The sequence below is a fragment of the Oenanthe melanoleuca genome, chromosome 3 (assembly GCF_029582105.1).
Source record: "Oenanthe melanoleuca isolate GR-GAL-2019-014 chromosome 3, OMel1.0, whole genome shotgun sequence".
NCBI classification, from domain to species: Eukaryota; Metazoa; Chordata; class Aves; order Passeriformes; family Muscicapidae; genus Oenanthe; species Oenanthe melanoleuca.
Genome location: NC_079336.1, coordinates 12,020,947 through 12,043,859, shown reverse-complemented (window position 1 = coordinate 12,043,859; position 22,913 = coordinate 12,020,947). Strand labels below are relative to the sequence as shown.

Sequence of the window (22,913 nt, the reverse complement as noted above, 5' to 3'; positions counted from 1 at the left end):
CTTGCTGTGGCTTGCTCATGGTTTAGATGGAAAGGTCAGACTAAGATATGTTAACCAGGCACCAAACAAGGCAAAGAATCAGAATCTTCTGTGTGGTTTATGAATATTCTACTGGCAAAAAGAAGCTCAAAGACATCACTGTAAAAAGTATCCACTAAACACGGTCAACCAATATGAAATAGCAACTCATTTCTTTGTTTCTTAAGTACTGAGTATCATAAAGCTTACTGACAATAGTCCTCTCCCACAGAACAACACAACAGCAGGGTCATTTGTTGGGAATAACAAGACCACTACAGGTAAGGAGATGCTACATGATTGCTAATGTAAGAAGCAGTGCAGCACTCAACGTGCTTGATGAACCTAGGTATCAATTTTCGTAAAAGTAATGGAGAAAAATTAATTCAGCAACCAAATGAGTGAATGCTGATGGACAGGGATGATATCCTGGCACTAAATGACAAGGAAAACTGAAATACCTTGGGTTTTCTCAGCCTTACCAAAAAAGCCTGCTCCCAGGCAGAGGGATTATTTAGAAAAACTAGATTATTCAATCTGCCGAGCCTGAAAAGATCCCTAAGACTATGGAAGATTGGCCATTGTAATCATAAAGCTGTTTCCTAGCCATTAAAAAAACACAGCAATAACAGATCATGCCTTTAAAAAAGGTAAGAAGGACAATCCTGGGAATTGTCAGCTGGGCACATCAAGTGCAATCTCTGGTGGAATGGAGGATGAATATCATCCATTTGTGAGCATGCAAAAGACAAGAAGGCAACCAAGATCAGCACAGATTTCCAAAGACAACATGGTTGCTCTCTATGACAAAATGATGGATTGGGAAGGTAAATGGTAGCAGTTCCTGTAACTTCTACTCCACTAAGGTATTTGGCAATGCCTTCCCCCACATTCTTGTGGCTTAGAAACTGTGGTGGGATAGAAAGTCTCTAACTGGGCTGAAAAGTGGCTGCAGCACTGGGTTCCAAGGCAATATTCAATGGCTTGAGGTGTAACAATTGGTAATGAAACTAATACTCTGGGGCTGGAAAGCTGTCTAATATTTCCTCCTGGATGATGAAGCAGAATGTTCCCTCAGAAAATTTGCTGAAAAACTGTTTGACACACCATGTAATAGAGATTCAGCTCTAGGGACCTTGAGAAAAGTGAAGACTGGGTCAACAGGTGGTTTGTGAAATTCAGGAAGAAGGCTTAAATTCTGCAAATGGGGTGAAGCAGAGCTGACTGAGTGGCACCTGACCAAAAGGACCTGGGGGTTGCAGTAATTATCAAGCTGAATATGAGCAGAAGTGCACCACCAACATGAATAAGACAAAGTGCATATTGGGCTATACTAGTAGAAGTGAGGCCAGTACTTAACATGCCAGTCTGAACAGCGTTGACAAGGCTGCACCTGGAATGGCATGTCCAGTTTTTGGCTCCCAGCTCAAAAGGAGTGTCAGAAAACTAGAAAGAGTCCATCTGAAAGCAAACAAGCTGTTCAGGAGCCTAGAGCATATGGCCTACAATAAATGGAGAAACATTTAAGTGTTAGTCTGGAAAAGAGGAGGCACAGTCCAAAAGCAGCCTGCTTCCTGAAGAAATGCTGTTAAAACATGACCTGACCAAACATTTTGGAATGATAGACAATTTAAAAAACAGCAGCTAAAGCAAGTGGCAGCTTGAGAAATTCAAATTGGACATTATTAAAACTTTTTTTCTATACAGATAGCACGGTACTAAGCAGCCTATAAAGTGGTGAAATCATCATCCTTTCTTAAACAAGGTTAGAAAAAGCAACACCTGATGCCAATCCAGGACTGACATTAGCCTAACTTTGAACAGGAGCTGCATTACATGGACCACCACATACCCCTTCCAGCTACTACTTCTGTGAGCCTAAAATAGACAAAAAAAAACAAAAAAAAAAACAAAAAAAAAAAACAAAACAAAAAAAAAAAAAAACCAAAAAAAAACCAAAAAAAAACCAAAAAAACCCCAAAACCTTCTGCTAAATCTTAGTCCCCCAAATAGTGTAATTCAGGAAATTTGAATTGTCTAGGAATAAAAACACATCTGAACAAATATTACTAATAATTTCCATAATCCTCTCTTGTTATGTTCAAAACTCATTTTTCACTCCATTTCCACGAATGGATTTTACCTGGAGAAAGATTCAATGACTTCTAACTATTTAACATCAGCTATGGCAAGTAAATTTTTCTTCTGTAGTGGACTATCTATTACTTAAATTTTACTCCATCTCCCTCTGCAGAGTTTAACTTCTTTCAGTTAAACTGAAAGGGTCTTTCAGTTTTTATAGAAAGCCTGTTCTGTCAAGAAGAGACTTACTGATACAGAGTTCTGCTAAGATGAAAGAATTTCTGAATATAATCACCAGGGGAATAAGTTGTAGCAATTCACAAGATTCACAGATTTCAAAGTTTTAAGGTCAGAAACAGGAATGTGGGAAATTACCTGATAATGCAACAGTTTCATGGAAAAAGGTGTAGTTGGGTGACAATCTAAGTGTGAATTAACAGTGCCACTCTGATGCAAAAAGGCATAAACCATAATAAAAGTTAGAAATAGTCGACAGCCCATAAACAATTCTTCTGTTCTACTCTGCTCTGTTCAAGCCTCAGCTGGGATTCTTTTTCCAATTTTGAACACCGCAGTTTGTGAAAGATTTAAAAATGAAGAGAGCTCAGTGGAATAGTATGAACAACTGGGATTCTAGAAAACACAACTGGAGAGAAAGAAAAACATGAATGAATTATGATTCTTTAACCGAGGAAAAAACAAAGACTGAAAAGCAGAAATTTTTCAAATATATAAAAGGTTGCAGGTAGGAGAGAAGGAATAAATTATTTTCCATTACCTAAGAGACAGAACAATAAATTATGTGTTTAGACTGCAACAATGTTCAAAATTAGGATTACAGTATTAGAAAGCAGTAATAAAATGGTAAGAATAGTGAAGTGCTGAAATAGATTTGCTGAGAGATTATGGACTGCAGAAGTCTAAAGACATTTAAAAGACTGAGATGGACCAATACTCACAGAGATATAGCTCACAGATGATACAGATTAGATAATGAATATACTGAAGTGATTTTTTTTATTTTTTTCTTTGACTAAACGGAAAAAAATGAATTTACTCGCCTGTTCCATAAAATATGTTGAGCATTAGATTGTATTGCTCTCTCTGTCTTTTCTTCTGAAGGGTTAAAGATTTTTGTTTAAAAAATACAGTGTTTTATCTCTCCTTTGGATGTGATTTACTTTCTTCCAGCTATCTTGTACTGATGAGATTTTATCCTGATAATATGAAAATTTCTACTATTTCATTTACAAAGGGGACTTAAGAGTTTGAATTATGTGCCAGAAGTATTACCATACTATAAGTACTTTTTCAAGTCTTTGTTCACGAGCACAAGTAATAATCCAGAAAATCTAGGAAAACAAGATGCAATTTCTGTTAATGAAAATTATTCAGCAAAATAATTTTGCTCAATTAATACATTTGATAAAATAGTTATTTCCTCATAAGCTATTTCTGAACAGAAGGGGGAAAAAAGACAAGGAAGAAATAATGTTTCAAATAAATTATGCACTAAGAATCATGCTCCAGCTGAACCAGTTAAAGCTGAGATGAACATATGTGATTTACACCATTTTCAGTTTAGCTTATTACAGTTGGATCTTTTCAGACTCTTTCCCTCTTTATTAGCTTCATTTATCTCTATCCTCAACTAGACACATAATAAGGTAATCATATTTGGTGTGGGTAGGTTATCAAAGCCCAGTTTCCTTGTACAGGTATCTCTGGGGTGGCAAGGAATTATCTTATTCTGGTCTGGAAAAGTATTCATATGTCTAATACTATGCATGACTCCAGTAATAAACCTAGCTCACATGCTGCTGTCAGGATGTTTTATTTAAAACAGCTACTTCTTTTAATTTCCTTTTGGCAAATAATCTGTGTACCAAGAAATATATTACTCAGTCATACAAAACATTTTTCAAGTTCAAGTTAAATTCAGCAAAACTTTTCAGTTCAAAAATATTCAGCATTTTTGTAGATTCTAAATATTTTGTTTTGACATTACCATTTAGTCTTTATAATTAATGAGAAAAAAATCCTCATATTTCAAAAGAAAATTTCACTTTCCACATACTTATGTTTCATATATAATGATCTCCTTTTTTCAATTAAAAAAGTGCATATTTTTAAAATCCTATTCTTCCGGTCAAAAACATTGACTTAACAGAAAATTACACTTTCATAAGTTCTTCTTTTTTGGTGGGGGGGTGTGTTTCATGTCTGGTAAAGTTTCAAAAACTTCAGAGTTTATAAACTGTCTTGTCTTTTTTTTTATTTTTAAACTGAGCTAAAAGACTGACTGGCCATATCAGGGCTGTATAATTGTGAATTTCCCCATATTCTGGGCATGAGTTACCATCTCAGCCTCAGGTGATAATCTCCCCATGAAATGGCCACAGAACAACAATCTCTACAAGCTTATCCCAGGGATCAAAGCCTTCAAAGGCTTTTTATCATTAGCAATCCTCTCATACTCTGCAAACACCACACAGAAGCTGCATAGGCAGCTTTCACACACAGAATTTCATCTCTGCTGTGGATTATTACCCCCCAAACTTGATGACATCCAAAATAATGTAATTCTCATGGCACTGTATATAAAACATCAATGATGGTCTAAGGATCAGGAAAGTGAAATGAAATGAGTATGCAGTTATATTACTGAAGTTTATTTCTGTTTAGCAGTACCCCATAAACCATGTTTGTTGTATTTCACTTATACCTCCCCTGGAGAGATGTCTCCCCTGGAGACAGCCCTTGTTCTGTATAATTGCTATCAGGCAACACAGAATACCTTCTGTGAGGTGAAAGAAGCATGAATATTCTCATTTACATAGGAGAAGGTAAGCAGAACAGAGATTAAGGGATAGAGCCAATAATGGATTTTAACATCTAAAGAAGGATTTGGAGAAAATGGAGATGTTTAGGCAGAAACTGTAATCTGAAAAGCAAAGCAACAGCTGCTGCCTAAACTTGGAGGCACTTAAACGCAGGAGAGACTGTAGATTCGAGTTTACAAGAGGTGAGTGCTTCTCATTAGAGGTATGCCTGAAGTTTCCTGGATGTAAGCAGCACAGCAACCATCAACAGGGGCCTGCTGTGAGCTCCTGCTGAATCCTGGGGGATCCTCCTCTGTGCTGTGTTCTGCAGCACCAACCATCCACTGCAGGCCCAAGCACAACACAAAATCATGAGGTTTTAAAACATGCCTGCCACAAATTGTGATGCACTTGACCACCTATTCCATAATCAGCAGTAAAATCCGAAACCATGACACCAGCAAAGTAGGATAATTCTTTTTTGTTTTGTAGGAAAGAACGAAGCAGCTATTTTTGGATGAACATCCTCATCTTAAGGCTATTTCCATTAAATAGTCTTTGAACTATGGGAACAGAAATAGGAACACAGGCTCCTTTGCCTTCATGTGAGTACTCTAATCTCTTAGTTAAAAGTTTTGCTCATGTTTCTTCGAATAATTTTCTCAACAAGGTGGTAACCAGAGAATAGCCAGATAGCCTGTAGTGCATCTTAATAATAAGGACACACTTACACTGCATGAGTTTTAAACCACTGTTGCTACATAAGGAACTAAACCCAGAATTCTGACACCTAAGATGAGTCATATGTCCATGTTTTAAACAGAAAAGTGCATCTAGTTCTTTAAATAATAATTTATGGCACCAGCCTCTATCTCAGTGATATGACCAGGGTCACGAAAAGACTTTTTACCACAGCTAAGAATAAAACAAATAGCTACAAAACAGTCTTGTCTCAAGTCAGATATTTTTTCTTTTCTTTCAGTCAGATTTTCTCTCCATTAAAATCAAATTAATTTCTGCTTTTTTTTTAAGGGGGAAGGAAGACGTTGAGGTACTACTGTCATACCTTCTGCAATTTATCCAGAGTATATTCAAATCATGCTGCATCTTCTAAACTTAGGGATAAACATAAATGTTGCATGGCCTTTTTCTTCCATTATTATTGAAGAAACAACACAGCTAAGTAAAATGAGCTGTAGTCAACACTCATTTATGCATTATACATAAAGTAGTTGGTTACAGTTTAGTATGCTACAACTCTAAAAATCCCTCTGTAAACAATAGTTTTGTATGGACACAATCAGCCAAAAAAAGAGTATGAAGATAACAGGGTTAACCTGTGAGCCAATTAGCTGAGACAGACTTTTAGGTGAAGGAATTATATACATTAATAGACACAACCCAAGGGACCCAAGACTGTTTAGAGGCTAGGAAAATGCTGCTTGGAAATTATTACTGGAAATAGTATTGAATTTACAAACTTGGGCAACTCAGCTTTTGTTGAGCAGAAACTTATTTTTAATGGCATCACAGTGCAATCTCAATGACTTTATTCAATACCTATATACCTTAGCAAATTGAATTAATTCTAAGTATATACTTGATCATCTCTAAGCATCTATAGCTGTATTCTTTCTTTGAATGCAGACAGAAATCTCACTGGATTCAAAGAAAACTGTGCATGTATTTCTGACAGCATTTTTTTATTGTGGGCAGGATGATGCTGGTCTGGCTCTAAAATTGATATGCATTTTGAATGATTTAGGTCTCCAGGACCAGGCTCTGTATTTGAAAAAGAAAAATAGAAGCTCCCTCCAAAAGGTTTTCATATACAGCAAGGTATGATTCCCTTTTTGTATCTAGCTCTGTAACTCAGTCAAAAGATTTCAGCTAACAGCATAAACCATAAGAGTGAAGCTCGAAGTGTTTATGAATAGCAAGTGTCACACAGATTGAATTTTTGCTTTGCTATTCAGTCAAGGTGTATTTGTTAGTGCTTATAATATTTAGAAAGTCATTTTCAAGTTCAGGCATTGAAAGACTCACAGATAAAATACATTTGATAAAATATTAACTTGCCTAATAGAAAGAAGCATTGGACGCTCATTTTATTTCAACATTTAATTTTCATGGGAGTCCTTCAGGGCAGCAGAAATATTGTACGTATTATTAAAAATGAGTGAAATTATAGTAGAATGCAGTTACAGAACAATGACTTAATAAAGGATCCCAAAGCACATATAAAAATGGAAAAAGTCAAGCAAATAACCCTGTTATAACAGAAACAGGCAGATATTGGGTTGCATACAGCTTTCCAATTAAAAAGAAAAAAAAGCAAAAAAAGGAAAGTATAGTGGAAAAATCTCTCTAGTTTTAAAAGGGGAAATACAAGAAACTGTAATGTCATACTTTAGAAAACATTCTGCCTTTTTCAGTAGTTTGGGAAAGAGCTAATAATAAGATCATCATAATTAAGTAACCAGTGTGCACTTGGAAATATATTTATTATCTATTTCTTATTAAGTCATTAAGGGACAAAGTTAACACATCATCAGTGGAGAATCATACACTGAAAATTTAATTTTTGTGAAGAATCACTACTTTATTCCTTATGGTCTGATATTTCTGAAAAGTTTTCCAGTCTTTAAATCTGGTTCAAGAAAGCCCTGTCTGCAACTGCAAAATGTTACTTGAAGAAAGACATCAAAAAGTTGATCTGCCATATGATAGTAGTCCACCTAACAAGATTGCATTAGAAGATTACAATTCCAATTACAAACACTTTTGAATTATTTTTTTTCTGGCAACTCATTTTTTGAAGTTGTGCTGCTTTCTGGAGTTATTTTTCCCTGTACAAACATTACAGTGTCATTTTTATTTTAGATTTATTTGTAGCAAGAACTAGAGAAGAGTGCAAAAATTTTCCTAGTAGACTGCCATTATTATCCTCCTTTTACAGAAGGAACAATGTAACCCCCTTTATTAAAGCCATGTCAAAATCCTGTATTCTTAAGGGACCAATATTCATGACTCTTTCAGTTTCAGAGCACCAGCTCTGGAGTGCCAACACCTTTAAAAAAGATGTTTCTCATCTGGCAGATATTCAACATCTTGTTATAGCAGTGCTGTGGATTCAAGCTCATCCTGTAACTACATGATCACAGAATAAGCTATGAAAGAAGTTGAGGGAGCGGGTAGTTGAGGTGAAAGTTTGCTATCAATTGGAATCCTCTTACTCATTTTTAAACATAATATGAAACTGTGTCTTTACTGAAAGGAAAGAAAAAAACCTAACAAAAAAACCCCAACCAACCAAAAAACCCCAAGCCCAAATGGGCTAAATAAAAATAAAATAAGAGAATTAAAATTGTCATATACTGAATCTACCTGGAGCTAGGTATGATTATTATTATTTATTATGCTATATGATTAAAGTAGCAAATTTAAGATCAAGCTTACTATACCAAGATCTTTCAAACACATAGCTGCTGCTTCTATGGCTACAATCACTTGGTTAGGTTCACAAGGCTAGACTATATTTTATATCATTTTGTAGCACAGACAAAAAATAAAATTTATGTAAATAATATGAACTTATAGACTACGTTCCCCCCCCCAAAAAAAAAAAAAAAAAAAAAAAAAATTCTACTCCGAATAAGTGAATTCTTATTTGACTGTGGTCATGTCTGCTTAGAGAGTTTTGATGTTGTTATTGGTTTTGTTGTTTAGTTTCTTCTGTCTCTATATGAAAATTGTGACATTGTGAAACACTCAAAATAACTTTGAGAAAGACATAATCCAGGAAAAAAGATGGATCAAGAAATAAAATTCACTATTAATTGATCTAACCTCATGGTCATCAACATCCAATTCTTCGAAAGTTCATAAAGGATATTGTTGTAATCATGGGGAAGGCTTCTTTGCTTACAGTAGTAATTTAAGCTCTCCCTCCCCCCTGAAAAAAAAAAAAAAAAAGCCTATGCATTCAGTTCAGTTTCCATTTAGTGTACAGACATCGACATCTAAATGAAAATCTAGTCCCTCAGCTATTTTTCTTTCATACTCCAATGAATGAATTTGATGGCACTGTCGGGGATCTGAGCGCAAGATCTACAAACTCTTCCATCACTTCCTCGGGGTTTGCTCTTTCTGTTCAAGATCAGGTCTGATAAGATGAACCTTGGATAAGATGTCCAGGAGAAAAGCAAAGGGGAAGAGTTTTGTGGAGCTAGGATGGGGCCTCAGGCCCTGATTTGAGAGCTGCATCAGAGCTCTGGCCCGTGCTTGGACCCGGCTGCTGAGCTGGGATGGCCTTGCATGACTGCCATGACCTCCCTTGTCTTGGCCTCACTGGCCCCAGCCCAGCACTCCTGCTCTTCTCCCCTTGCCAGGGCACTGGGAGGCTCCACTTGGGTGCAGCCCCAGCTCCCCAAACCCTGCCCCTGCCCTGCACCCCAACCTGCTGCTCCCTGAGAACTGAGAAGTGACTTCTCTTCGGGACTCTACCTACCTAACAGCCTTCCAAAGAGAAGCACTTTTAAATGAAGGTATTTCTTCCCATTCCTCCTCAAAATCTTTCCTACTACAGAATATTTTTGGTTGATCAGAAGCTAACTCTGGAGTCCTTATAAGTGTTATTTGATAAAAAGGAGCTGGATAGAGTCTAAGCAGCTGGCTACATAGACCCAGCCCAAGGAGCAGTGAAGGATTATTCATACAATTAATTGGTATCACGGCCTTTTGAAAAGCTTTGGCATGAGTCAGATACTATTCTTCCATACATTTTAGGGATTAAAATGGACTAGGAATAATTCCTTGGATGCAGTCATTTGGTTTTGGAGCTCAGAACATTCAAATGGACAGTTATGTGGTTTTACTGGACCTCAGGGCAAACAACAGGTCCTGGACAATTTTACTTACAAGTGACCCTCTGAATACAAGAATCATGAAGTCACCAGAAGCCACCAGAAGAGTAGAAAACAGGCAAAAGAAAAACTGTGACCACATTATCTTCTTGAGTTTTCACATTTTATATTTCACCATCACTGCATATAAACAGCAAAAGCTGTCCAAGGCTGTCCACAGCAGTTCCTCTAGTCCAACATCCCTGGCAATCTATTCCAGTGTCTGCCCACCTGCAAAGAAAAAAACTTCTTCCTCATGTTCAGGTGCATCAGTTTCTGCTCTTGCCTCTTGTGCTACTGCCTACCACCACCAAGCAGAGCCTGGTCCATCCTCTTGCCATCCTCCCTTCAGATACTGATAGACACTGATGAGATCTCTCTCAGTAATATCAAGGCTGAATCAGCTCAGCCCCAGGACTCTCCCAGACTAGTTAGATGTAGAAAATGTATTTAGTTTCTACCAAGTGTAGTGTGCCTGAAATAGATAAAAGCTTCTGGGCCTCTGAGATTTGATGTTAACAGGATTGTAATGGACAGATTTCTACAATCTGAAGTTCATAACAGATACAAAAGTTTCCACCCTTATCATCATTTTTTCTATCTCTGGTTGTTTTTTGAAACATGTGTTCCTAAATTTTTCTGCACAAATGTTCTCCACTCATTAAAATCAACGGTGGTTTCAGCTCCACTTTTAGCAACAGGGGTCCAAGGCTCCAAAGCTCAGCTCAAGACAGGATGAAAAGAACGTTTAAAAATTAAGGTTTAAAAAATAAGCTACTGAGTATCTCTTTTGCCACATATTTTAAGGGCTTTCACTATATTGAATTAAATATAAATGCAACAGTTACAAAATGCCAAGTATGGAAAAAGGCACAAAAAGAAAAAATAGCAATGGAAAAACAGCAATTGACTCTCTCAGAGCAGACCACGACAGAGACAGAGATGATGATGTTATCTTTCCTATGATGTTTCTTTCCTATATACAGAGTGCAGAAACAACCTGTTAGGATCAGTAATAACACATTAGGAATATTGTAAATTCCCATGTCCTGGTGCAAGCAGAGATTATGACCCTGGTTAATGAGGCTGAAGCTGGTCAATGGAAGTGTGAACAGAGTGATGCTGCACTGACACTGCCATCATCTTAGAGCAGCCACGCCTGCACTCACTGCCTTGCTAAGGAAGCACACAGAAGTTAAACACATAAAGCAGATAATAAACTCATTAATCAAATGAGCTCAGACAAAACAGGCATCTCCAGCAGTGTCCTTTAATCACAGTTACATAAAAGTTTGGGGTTTATTGGTTTGTTGGTTGATGGGAGTTTTTGTATGTATTTTCTTTTTTTAAGGCAACTTCTTGACACTATCATAAAACTGTGACTAAAGAGAAACTGAGGGAAAATTTCTTCCTGAGGGATAGTGGTAGAGCACAAATCACTGATGAGACAGTGTACAGAGGACAGAACTGAAGTGAAACAAGGCAATGGGTGTTGAAGGTGTGTTGAACAAAGGTCATGAAGAGAGGTGAATTGTAAGGGATTGTAAGTGCTTCAACAAGCGATAGAATACTGTCATTGAGCAGACTTGCAAAACCACAGGGGATTGCCCAAAAAATGGTTAAAATTTGGCAGGAGATACTCCTCCTAGTTCAAGGGCAGAGCCTTTTCTATACCCAGACTCCATCCTTCTGCACCTGCAGTTTGCTGAAGCAGTCTGTTCTCCACTGTTTTGCATGGAAAGGATGAAATAATGTTTTGTTTGTTTAGAACTATCTAAAAATTACTCCACATAGCCTTGATGATTGGCAAACGTGGGAAGTGTGAACTGTGCGAGTGCAACCTAAAAAGATGCAGACTTTAAACGGGAAAAATGTAGTGTTTAGAAAACAGAAACTGTTGATGAATATCTACAGAAAATGGCTTTCAACTTGGACTAGCTTTAACAATGAAGCACATTAACAGTCACTTAAAAAAATCAAAATATTTAAACACTGTTTTACAGCCTTAGCTCTAAACCTATTAGAGTGTCCTTATAATTTAATTTAAAATGTTGCAGTTGGTGAAGGTCATGCTGTAAAAGAACATATAATTTCTGACAATCATTAGAAAAGTATTTACACAATTCTAGAGATAAATAACATCCATCTGTTATGTTTAGTCTCTGAAACTTTAAAATGCATGTATTAGAAAACAATCCTTATTTTATTTTTTTTTCCAAATTATCTTTCTGATTTTACAGACCATGAATGTTGCATCCTTAACTTCTGCAAATCACTTTAATTCCTGTGAGTCTCAGGACCCATAACCCCTGTGTTTATGAGACATGGGAAGCCTGTAACCATCAATAGATTAATAAAACCGCCACAGTGAAAAAATAACTGATGTCAGTCTTTGAATTTCACTAAAAACACCATTTTTTTTCCTCTATTTATTTTCTCCTCTGCATATGTTAAAAAAATAATGAGAACAAGAAGATGCCATGTTAGAAAAACAGGCATATCAATATTTGAATGCAAAAAGAAGAGGATCATTCAAAGTAAATACATTTATCTAAGAAACTCAGCATTTGATCCATATGAACATAGGCAAAGAGCTTAAACCCTGAAAAACTGAAATTCACTATTTTTATTTAAGGATGTGTGTCTCTCTGTAATGAGAATAAAGAGATGGCATTACTGTTCTCAGTTAACTAAACCTGAAGACTGGGAAAAGGACAGCAGCGAAGAGAGATATTATCCATAAACACTGAAAGCAGAAATACTTATGGCTAGATGACAAAACTATTTTCACTGCAAAGAAATGAGTAGATTTACTTCCAGCTAAAAATGGTACTTTAATATGATTCACATCTGAACCAAAGAATGACATTAGATTTTTTCATGAAGTGTCTTAAATATTTAAATTCTCACTTCTCAGAAGTTCACACGGTTATATAGCAAGACTAAGAACACAGAAGAACCAGGTTACAATCCCATCATTGACACAGCCTCATGGGGGAAGAGTGGTCAAATGAACACATCATTCCTGAGCTCCATTTCCATAATGTGCAAAATTAGGTGCAAAAGTGTGCATTGTTAGTAGCTACTACAGACGACAGATTTTTAGGTTTAATTCAATTTCGGAAGAAATGGACTACTACTGCCAGACAGTCTTTTTTTTTTTTTGCCAACCATCAGGCACTCCAGCTTCACATCTAGGCGAGGGCGAGAGAGGCGCTTCCTCAAGGCACTTCATGCCGTCCCGAAACAGGAGGTGCAGCGGGCGAGAGGAAAGCCCGCAGGAAATGCATCTCTCCCCAGCAAAAGGAAGCGCCGGGTGTCGGTTCAGACCGCACAGCTGCACCTTGAGGCTGCTGAACCGAGCTGAGGGGCGCCCGCCTCAGCCTCGAGGGACAGAGCAACTCTCGGCCAAGTGCGTACATCCTGGGCGGGTTAGTTTGATAGAAACTACTTTTTTATTATTATTTTGTTTTTATTTCTTCCTTTTTTAATTCTGCCCCGGTGCAAGGGTGGCTTGGCAGCGGCTTCACGCGGTGGGCACGATTTCCAACCCCATTCCCCTGGGACGCCCCGCCTGCAGCACCCCCGGGGCGGCCGGAGCCCCTGAGGGCCGGGGCTCGGCGGGGGCAGCCCGGGGATCGGGACACAGCGAGGGCAGCCTGAGGGTCAAGGCTCGGCGGGGGCAGCCCGAGGGATCGGGACACAGCGAGGGCAGCCTGAGGGTCAAGGCTCGGCGGGGGCAGCCCGGGGATCGGGACACAGCGAGGGCAGCCTGAGGGTCGGGGCTCGGCGGGGGCAGCCCGGGAATCGGGACACAGCGAGGGCAGCCTGAGGGTCAAGGCTCGCCGGGGGCAGCCCGGGGATCGGGACACAGCGAGGGCAGCCTGAGGGTCAAAGCTCGCCGGGGGCAGCCCGAGGGGTCGGGGCCGGCCGGAACAGTTTGAGGGCTGGGGCTCGAGGCCCGGCGGGGGCAGCCTGAGGGTCGGGGCCAATCGGAGCACCCTGAGGGTCGGGGCCCGGCGGAGGCAGCCCGAGGGCAGAGCCAGGGCCAGTCGCGCCAGCCCGGGGATCGAGGATCGGGTCCCGGCGTGCCGGCAGCAGCAGCAGCGGGGCCCGGGCGGGCAGAGCGCGGTTCAGCCCCGCCGCCGCCGGGCGCGGCCAATGAGCGCGGCCGGGGCGGGCTCGGGAGCGGCGCCGCCGGTACTTAGGCTCGCCGGCGGGGCCGGGCAGCCCAGAGCGGCGCGGGCGGAGCAGCCGGGTGGCGGCGGCGAGCACGGGTGGCGCTTCCTCTGCGGCGCCCATGGGGACAGGACGACTTTAAAGGAGTTTGGGGGGGTTCTGGCGCTGGGCGACCACGGGTACGGAAGGGGACGGGAGGGACCCCTCGGGCGGGGGATACCGATCGCTCGCTCTTTGCCTGTGCCTTGCGGGGTCCCGGGCGGGCAAGGGCTGGCAGCTCCGGTCCGTGCGCTCCTCCAGCCGTCTCCCTGCACGCAGCGCTGCCCGGCGGAGGGAGGGCTCGGGACCCTCCGGCCGGAGCCTCCCCGAGTCCCCGGAGCCCTCTCCCCTCCCCTCGCCGAGCGGAGGCTCCCGGGGCAGCTCCGTGTCCCCCGCGGAGCCGGCGGGCGGCGGGGACGCTCCTCTCGCGGTGCTGGGAGCCGCACTCCGGAGCCGGGGCTGTACCCTGCCCGCACCCCGGGGGTAGGGGGAAGGGTCCGCACTGGGAGTTTCTCCCTTGCACGAAGGGGAGGAAAGGAGTCGGAGAGGGATGGGAGCTTAGGGCGAGATCGCTGAAGTCTTTTGTATGTGCCTTGATTTTTTATTTTTTTTTTTCCTTTCATTCCTTCCTTCTGCGTGCACTCTCCTTCCCATCTCTTGTTCTCTGTCTCTGCCCACCCCACCCTCCTTTAGATCCAGCGATTCCTGCCCTCGCCTCGCCCTGTCATTGATGGGAAATCAACTGGATCGCATCACCCATCTAAATTACAGCGAGCTGCCGACCGGAGACCCCTCGGGGATCGAGAAGGACGAGCTGCGCGTCGGGGTGGCTTACTTCTTTTCGGATGAGGAGGAGGACCTGGACGAGCGAGGCCAGCCAGACAAGTACGGCGTGAAGGGCTCCGGCAGCCCTGGGCAGGAGACGCCCACCCACCACCTCCACCACCCGCTGGTGCTGAACGAGACTCAGTTCTCCGCTTTCCGCGGCCAGGAATGCATCTTCTCCAAGGTCAGCAGCGGCCCCCAGGCTGGGGACCTCAGCGTCTACTCGGTGTCAGCCCTGCCCGCCCTCTGCAAGCCGGGGGACCTGCTGGAGCTGCTCTACCTGGGGCCGTCGGAGCACCCGCCGCCGCACTGGGCCGTGTACGTGGGCGGCGGGCAGATCATCCACCTGCACCAGGGGCAGATCCGCCAGGACAGCTTGTACGAGGCGGCCGCGGGCAACGTGGGCCGGGTGGTGAATAGCTGGTACCGCTTCCGCCCGCTGGTGGCGGAGCTGGTGGTGCAGAACGCCTGCGGGCACCTGGGCTTAAAAAGCGACGAGATCTGCTGGACTAACTCCGAGAGCTTCGCCGCCTGGTGCCGCTTCGGGAAACGGGAGTTCAAAGCCGGGGGGGAGCTGCAGGCGGCTGCTGGCACCCAGCACCAGCAGCAGTACTATCTCAAGATCCACTTGGCAGAGAACAAGGTGCATACGGTGAGGTTCCACAGCCTGGAGGATCTAATACGCGAGAAGCGCAGGATCGATGCCAGTGGCAAACTGAGGGTGATCAAAGACCTGGCTATAGTGGATGGGAAAGAATAGAGAGGAGCAGGAGTACGTGGCTATCTTCCTTCTGCCCTGCCCGGGGAGACCAGCCTGCTGTAGAGTCGGGAGGCTGCACCCTCCTTCCGTGGGACGCGACTGGAAGCAGGATCCATGGCAACATTCCAAAAAAAACCAGCATTCTTTACACCCATAGCCAGTATTTTGTTTGGCTTTTAATAGCATTAATGCTGAAAGAGTGAGAGAGAGGAAGGAAAGAGGGGGGAGGTGCAGGAAGGCTGTTCTCAGAGTATGTGGACAAAGTCTCTCCTGTCAATCTATGTTGACCATTCTAGCAACATGCCAATAAAATTTCAAATTGAAATTTCTTTTTAAATTTTTATTTCATGGCTTTAATCCATGATAAGTTTTAAGCATCTGGGACCGTGGATGTGGATGTAGCTAAATGATGTTCTAGCTAATATTTGCCTTGTGGCCAACCAAAAGCATCAGTCATACTTTGCTAACTGGGAGAGAAAGGGGGTCTTGGGGTAGAGGATAAATGCCTGTTTGTTTCTTCACACAGCTAGTTCAGCCTGTAGCTGCAACCCGAATTTTGTCCCAGCCAGCTCTGGCAAGCTATTTATTAGGAAAAAATACTTTCACATTTCTGGCTGAAATCTATCACATTTGAAATATTTGCCTTTGCTTTCTGTTTGCAGCTCTCTGCTAAATGTCATCATAATGTATAAGCTCTTACAAGCTCTTTCCACCTCTTCCTACCCTCCCTGCTTTTTTTGGGGTTTGTTTTGTTTTGTTTTGTTTTTTTGTTTTTAAAATTGGTGGACAGCTGTTTTTTAAAACTAAATTCATTGGTTAAAAGAAAGTGGTGTATTTTGGAGAACAATATATTCAGAGATGCAGCTGCTAGGATTTCATGCTTGAGCTGTGGATTTTTTACCACTGCTTTGATATCTCTTCATACACAGGTCAACAGAATCCTGCAAGAAAGAATTTTGAATTCTGCATGTTACCTCTTTGGGACAGCAATTTATTGCATATTTACAGCTCCACTTAAAGAAATAGATGTAATGTGGCCAAGTTCATCTTGCATTTCAAATTCCCAGCAACTAAAAATTCTGTTCAGTGTAACTTTAGAAATCCACAGCAGAATTTAAAAGATGCCTTTTAATGTGATGTAAGCAATGCCTTGTCTGTATTTCAGATCCTGTTCACTCATTGCTTAATTCTAACTTTTGAAGTGAAAGATCAGAGAATTAAATATATTTTAAAAAAATCTAAACAAGTATACTGGGGCATTTCTTTTTATTATTCTGAGCTGCATACAACTTGTAATTTTGTCTTTGCATGTTTCAGTATATTTGGTTTTGTTCTGTCTTCCAACATCAATGTCAGATGACAGAAATAGTAGCCCTCTTTTGTGTATATATGGTACACTCCACCCCCTATCAATGTACTGGTCCCAAATCTTTTTTTAATTTTTTTTTATTAAACAGTGTCATAAGCAACCTTGTTGCAACATTAATTTCTCTTCTACAAAGCATTTGCGTGCTATAGCTGAAGCTTCTAGGGTGGAGTGTACTTTGTTTTAATAAAAGTGTTAGCATAAATATCTTTAAGAAAAAACCTGCACCCTTAAAACTGTGCTTCTCCAGTGAAGGTCATCTAATTGGCTTTGTCCTTGCTAATACATAGGGAAAAATTCTCACAATAGGCAGTGTTACTTTTATCACTTTCCCTAAGGTACCTTGTTTAGTACAACACAGGGTAAAAATGTGAATTCTAATTGCTGTCAAATTACTATTGAAATAGCCTCAAACCACAGCAAACTTTTTAATAAATGCTTGTGTGATATTTTAGCTTTATATAGGCAATAGTGGCTGTCTGATGATAACTTTTTCCATAACATGAACAGAATCCTCTACCTGGTGTTTGTGTAGCTTATTGTTGCACATCAGATTGCCTGAATTGTCTGCTAGAGCTGATTTCCCTGTACCACTTAGTGGGAGCAGTGTGGGATTGCAGAAGGGCATTGGCTTGACAACAAGGCACAAAACACTGATAGGAGAATGAAAGATGGGCAAAAGCAATTTATTTGATTTTTTTTTTTCCTTATAAAAATATGCATTAGGGACCTGAAGTTGCAAGAGGCAAGGAGAATTAAAGGAAGAGGGAATAAGTACCAGAATGTTTATGAATGAAGGCAAGAAGAAGAAAGTCATAGCATTATTTTTGATTTCTGGAATGCTTTTTCTTCAAATTGCTGTTAGATAAATAATGTAAAGTCTTAGTCATTTGCATAAGAACTGAAGAAAATACATTGGAAATAGTAACAACTAGTATTAACCTAGGCAATACTTTGCCACGACTGTTTTCAAACACCAGTTGGTAATCAGCAGCAAAGGTACCCATACAGCTTTTATTGTTGTTTTTTCTTTAGCTAGATTTCAGTCCAGAACTACTGGCAGCAATCTGGTCCTTATTCATAGCCCATTGAAGTTAATGGTTCTTGCTGACCAGTGAACTTTGGGTCAGATTGTTAGGAGGTGGTTAAAATTTGTGGAGCTTGAGGAAGAGTGAGATTTAAAATGACACTTCAGAGACCAGAAGGGCCACCTTTCTGAGATGAGAGACAGGCAACACTGAGAAAATATGGGAAGAAAACAGACAAGGTCTGAAACAAGTAGTATTAACTTGAGATGGCAGTAGGAAATCTGTTTAAAAGGCTGAATGAAAAGTGGATATAAAAGTTGTTCAGTGCCTTGGAACAAGAATCAGAAGGCAGGGAGCAGTCAGCTGCAAAGAAAGGAAATGATAAAAATGACTGACAGTAAAAAAATGTAATTGATTGTATTCATCATTCAGGATCAGTGGGCCTGGCAGAGTTAACATTTCCATTTCCAGCACTGAAGATATTGACAAATTGCATTATATCTGTGGAATCTGTTTGCTTTCGTTGGTCTAGCTACCTAGGGTAAATATTTACATCTTGTTCATTGCTCTTGAAGTACTGACTGGTAATATGACAGCAATGTCAAGATATTTTGCAGTCTTTTTTCTGTGTCACAGTTCAAACTTTCTGTTAGCTATTTGAGTAACAGTTCTATAGAATTTCTTTTGCTTAGATATGATTCTCTTTTCGAAATGCAATCTTTTGGATTGCTTTGAGACTTAACATTTTATTAAAAATTCAATTTGTGTCCTCTAGAAACATAGAGAGTGTTTGTGAAATGTTTTCCTGTCATGACCAGAATGTTTACTGCTTATTGGCTGTGCATATTGGGAGAGGACTCTAAGGATGGGTAGCAAAATAGATTTTGCTACTGTAAGATATTTTTCTCCATCCTCATGTCTCCAGAGGACTTTGTTTTGATTTTTTTAGGATTCTTTTTCTTCTTTCAAGTGTTACGGTTGTATAAAATGAAAAAATCAAAAACAAACAACAACCAACCTAAACCAAAACCCTCCCAGCATGCTTTTCACGGCAGTATGCTATTGATCTGTATAGTGGATTTCAGGTTAAAAGCAGGGTGCAGCAAGACATGGCCTTTGGGCTGTGACAAGAAGTGGCCCTTGGTCTGTGCTAGAATGTGCACATTCTTAATTATCTTGCCTCATTTCACTTAAGTGTCTTTCATATTCAGGTAAGTAATGTGCAAAACTGCCAGAGTTTATAGACCTGTTTATGTGATGTATTGAAGGTCTGTAACTCCAGCCATGTTTGCTGGAGTTGAAGGAACACTGTCTCACACAGAGCATCTTGTGGGGTCAGGTGCTTCAGCCTGCCAAGCTCTCCACCCTCTGTCTGCAGCTACAGAGGAAGTGGTCTGGGGAAGCTGCTGCTAATTTCAGTATTTACTTATTTTCTGTGAAAGATTTCTACTAGAGTAGTGTATGGACAGTATCCTGCCCGTAATTATACTTGGATGTGACTAAAACATTCTATGTGCTGCTGCTTATGGTGTGAAAACACTCTGCTTCCTGCTTTATAACCCAGGAGAAAGATAGAAGTCCCAGTGCCAAAGAAGTAATCTGGAAATACTTAAGGAGGTATGACTGAGCTACAGTGCTGGGGGAGTTTCACTGCAGAATTAAGGTGTAGGGGATAACAGGACTAGAGTGTGATCAAGTGCTGCTGTTAGTTTGAGTGTCAGTGTTTCCATGGCAAGTGTGGAATTTATTTGCTTACCTTATTATGAAGAAATATTAAACTTTTGTGTCCTACGAATTCAAATTTGATATGTGAAGCTGCCCTATGTTCATGGATCTTCTGACTCAATATTAGTTTGATCTGTCAGGGTTTTTTACAAGTTTATTGTCAAGAAAATTAATGAATACTGACTGGGAACAGATACTTTACTGAACTGCTAGTAAATCAGAAAGAGAGTAGTGTAGATATTAGGTTGAAAAAAGGGAATGAACTAAAAATCTTCTGTTACTGGGTATATCCACAGATTTGTTCCAGATGATATAGATAGAATGTATACAGATATAAACTGCCAGTGTTGTATTTTTCTGAAGTGGTTGTGGCATTCTACATTCTCTTTTGCAAAATACTGTTATCTGTCTAATCCAAATCCCTAGTGAAGTTCTATTTTTTTTTTTTTTGCAATTTTTTTTGAAATTACATTGAAGTTAACAGTTATTCATATTTGCCTTTGAGAAATAAGCTAGATTTTTTTTGTTAAAGGATTTATAATTGCACAGTTAGTAATATGCACTTTCATTTCTTAATATTAAGTATTTTGCATCAAGCACAAATGTATTTTAATGGATATGTCCAGAGGAATGACAGAACTGCCATTAGCAGTCCATTCAAATTAAGAGTATGTTTTTTGGGTTTTTTTCATATTTTAATTATGGAACCTTGGGCATTTCTGCGGATGATGCATGTATGTAAAACTGCAGGATCAGGATTTTTAAAATAAAAGATCTCCCCTTTACGTGGCAACTTTGGGCAAAAATCAAGGAGTAGGACATAGCCAGGATCAAGACCTCAGCAACAACCTCCTATGGAATTTAGTGGAAGGCTCATGTGTGTGATGTCTACCATAAGGGCCTTAATTACATTTTCTCACTTGTACATATATAATCATCTATGCAAATTGGCATTTTCCTGGATAGAGAGGTTTAATGCTTTTCAAACATCCCTTGGACTTTCTCATGTGTCTGTGTGGATATATGTGTTGGGGCCAAATGAAAAATTGGAGTTTAGTGCTGCAGAGCCAATATCTCCAGCTGTTTTGTCAGGAACTCAGGTGGAATTTGGAACCAGTGTGGCTACAGCAGGAAAGGGTGGAAGAATTTGCAGATAAACTTCAGGATGTTCAAGGAAGATATTCAGAGCTAAGCTTGAAATTCCATTCTTCTCCAAGGTGCAAGAGGGTAACTCTGCACCCCTAATACATGAAACCATTCACACTTTGGAGATCCATGCTACTGCCTAGGCAAAATAGGGTGGAGTAAAATATGCAGTGTCTCATCAGCCTTAAGAAGCAAACAATTTTTCACAGTTTAAACACTATTTGAATACAGTGTGGCATTGGCAATCAATTTTAAAGAGTCCCATTTTTAAGCTGATAAACTAAACAGAATAATGTTTATAAATGGGAAACCTCAATAAGCCTTCTTGTTAATCTCTATACAGCAGAGGTAAGAGCTTATTCCCAGTTTGTGTAAATAAGAGTAATCCTGATTCAAGAAAATTATCATAGGGAAGAATTTGGAAATAAATGAAACAATCCAACTCCAAATTAATTCTGATGTGACACATTACTACTGCAGGTAAATAAATGGCAAATACCTAACAGTGTGAATAAATACAAACTTCTGTATTGTGACACTTCTTCACAGCAGAGTATTTTATGCTACAAAAGGAATATTCCTTGTATGTTATTCAATATGAGTAAATATACCACAATCTGGTCTCAAAGCAGATCTTTTTCTTCCATATGTTCCTATTGTTTCCATATGCCCTTTCTGTCAGCTGAAAGCAATATAAAAACTAAGCTTGAAAAATATACTAATTGATTGTAAATATTTAGGCAGAAATTTATATGCATATTGACATATAACTAATAGATGTATATACATACAGATTTGCATACTGTGTATTATGCATACACACACACGACAAGTCTTGACTATTTTGTTAGTATTGGTAACAAATGTCAGTCATTTCAGTATGTATATTATCTGTGTAACAGATGGGTATCCAAGACTTTGCTGACAGGATTTTAGCACTATTCAAATATTTGTTCTTTAGGGTATGCCATGGTCTTCTGACATCGAGAAAAGTGAGTTAAATATGTGAGGTTTGACATATTGCTACTTACTGGAGGAAAAATATCAAGAAACACTACACTTTGCAATAATGAAGTACCCTTTTAGAACAAAATATGCTGCTACTGACTTGTGTATTTATAAATAAAAGAATGATCCAATGAAGAATCCATCTATCTTTCTCTTTGGCATCTGTAAATGGATAGTGCCACAAAGGTTGTTGTCATAATTTGAATGTGCTTCCACTCAGAGTAATATTTTGGAATCATATCACTGAAATTAGTAGTGTTGTTCAGACATGCTCAACTATTGTTATGTAGTTGTTCTAAAGTAAAGAAGTGGCTGGCTTTGATATTTCTTGATTTTTCTCATCTTTCTTTGAATTGGTAAGTTTATTTCAAAGGCTAAATGGTGTAACTTCAAAAAGCACTTGCTATTGATTGGACACTCTCCATTGAATTCATTACTGATTTTTCACCAAAATTATTTGGACCACAGGTTTATACTAACTTGTTTTGGAAGCCTTTCTTAATGGATAGAAGATGAAAATCAGCTCGCTCTGAAGAGTGGTTTTTGTGGGCTGGATTGCTGAGAGTTGTACTTCTGAGACCTTGAAAAGAGAAATTTCATTTCAATACATAGAATAGCAGTGTTATTCTGTGTCCTCATCCACTAAGATTTCGTTGCACCTGGTAAAAGACTATGGATCTCATCCAAAATTCTTTGTCCACATCAAACCACCTGTGGGTGATATGAGGCCCTTTTCCATATACAAGCCCATGACTAGAAATCACTTTTATGACTTTTTTAGACTATTGGAACTGAATCTTTGCCCAGAGATTTGTCCTTTCCAGAGGCTGTGAGAAGTGAGAGAATTCACCCATCTATTGAGCTGAAGCCCTTTAATAAAAATATTTTATTGAAATAAGTCAATATCTTGCTACCAAAAGTCAATCCAGTCTAACAGATCATGTGGCACCATAAAATTGCTGGTATTTAAAACATTGGATGGAGCATCAGCAACAGCTTCTTTTAAGAATT

General features: G+C 40.0%; 1 protein-coding gene across 1 annotated transcript; it reads left to right on the top strand.

The window, feature by feature from the left end:
• Window positions 1-14,064: 14,064 nt before the first annotated feature.
• Window positions 14,065-22,301, top strand: LRATD1 (LRAT domain containing 1). The gene is made up of 2 exons (XM_056488321.1): window positions 14,065-14,184; window positions 14,738-22,301. Exon 2 carries the CDS (start codon window positions 14,775-14,777, stop codon window positions 15,627-15,629), a length of 855 nt encoding a protein of 284 aa, XP_056344296.1. The 5' UTR covers window positions 14,065-14,184; window positions 14,738-14,774; the 3' UTR covers window positions 15,630-22,301.
• The last annotated feature ends 612 nt before the right edge of the window (window positions 22,302-22,913 follow it).

Coding starts and splice junctions, on each gene's coding strand:
- LRATD1 (XM_056488321.1), top strand. CDS start 14,775: ATGGGAAATCAACTGGATCGCATCACCCATCTAAATTACAGCGAGCTG.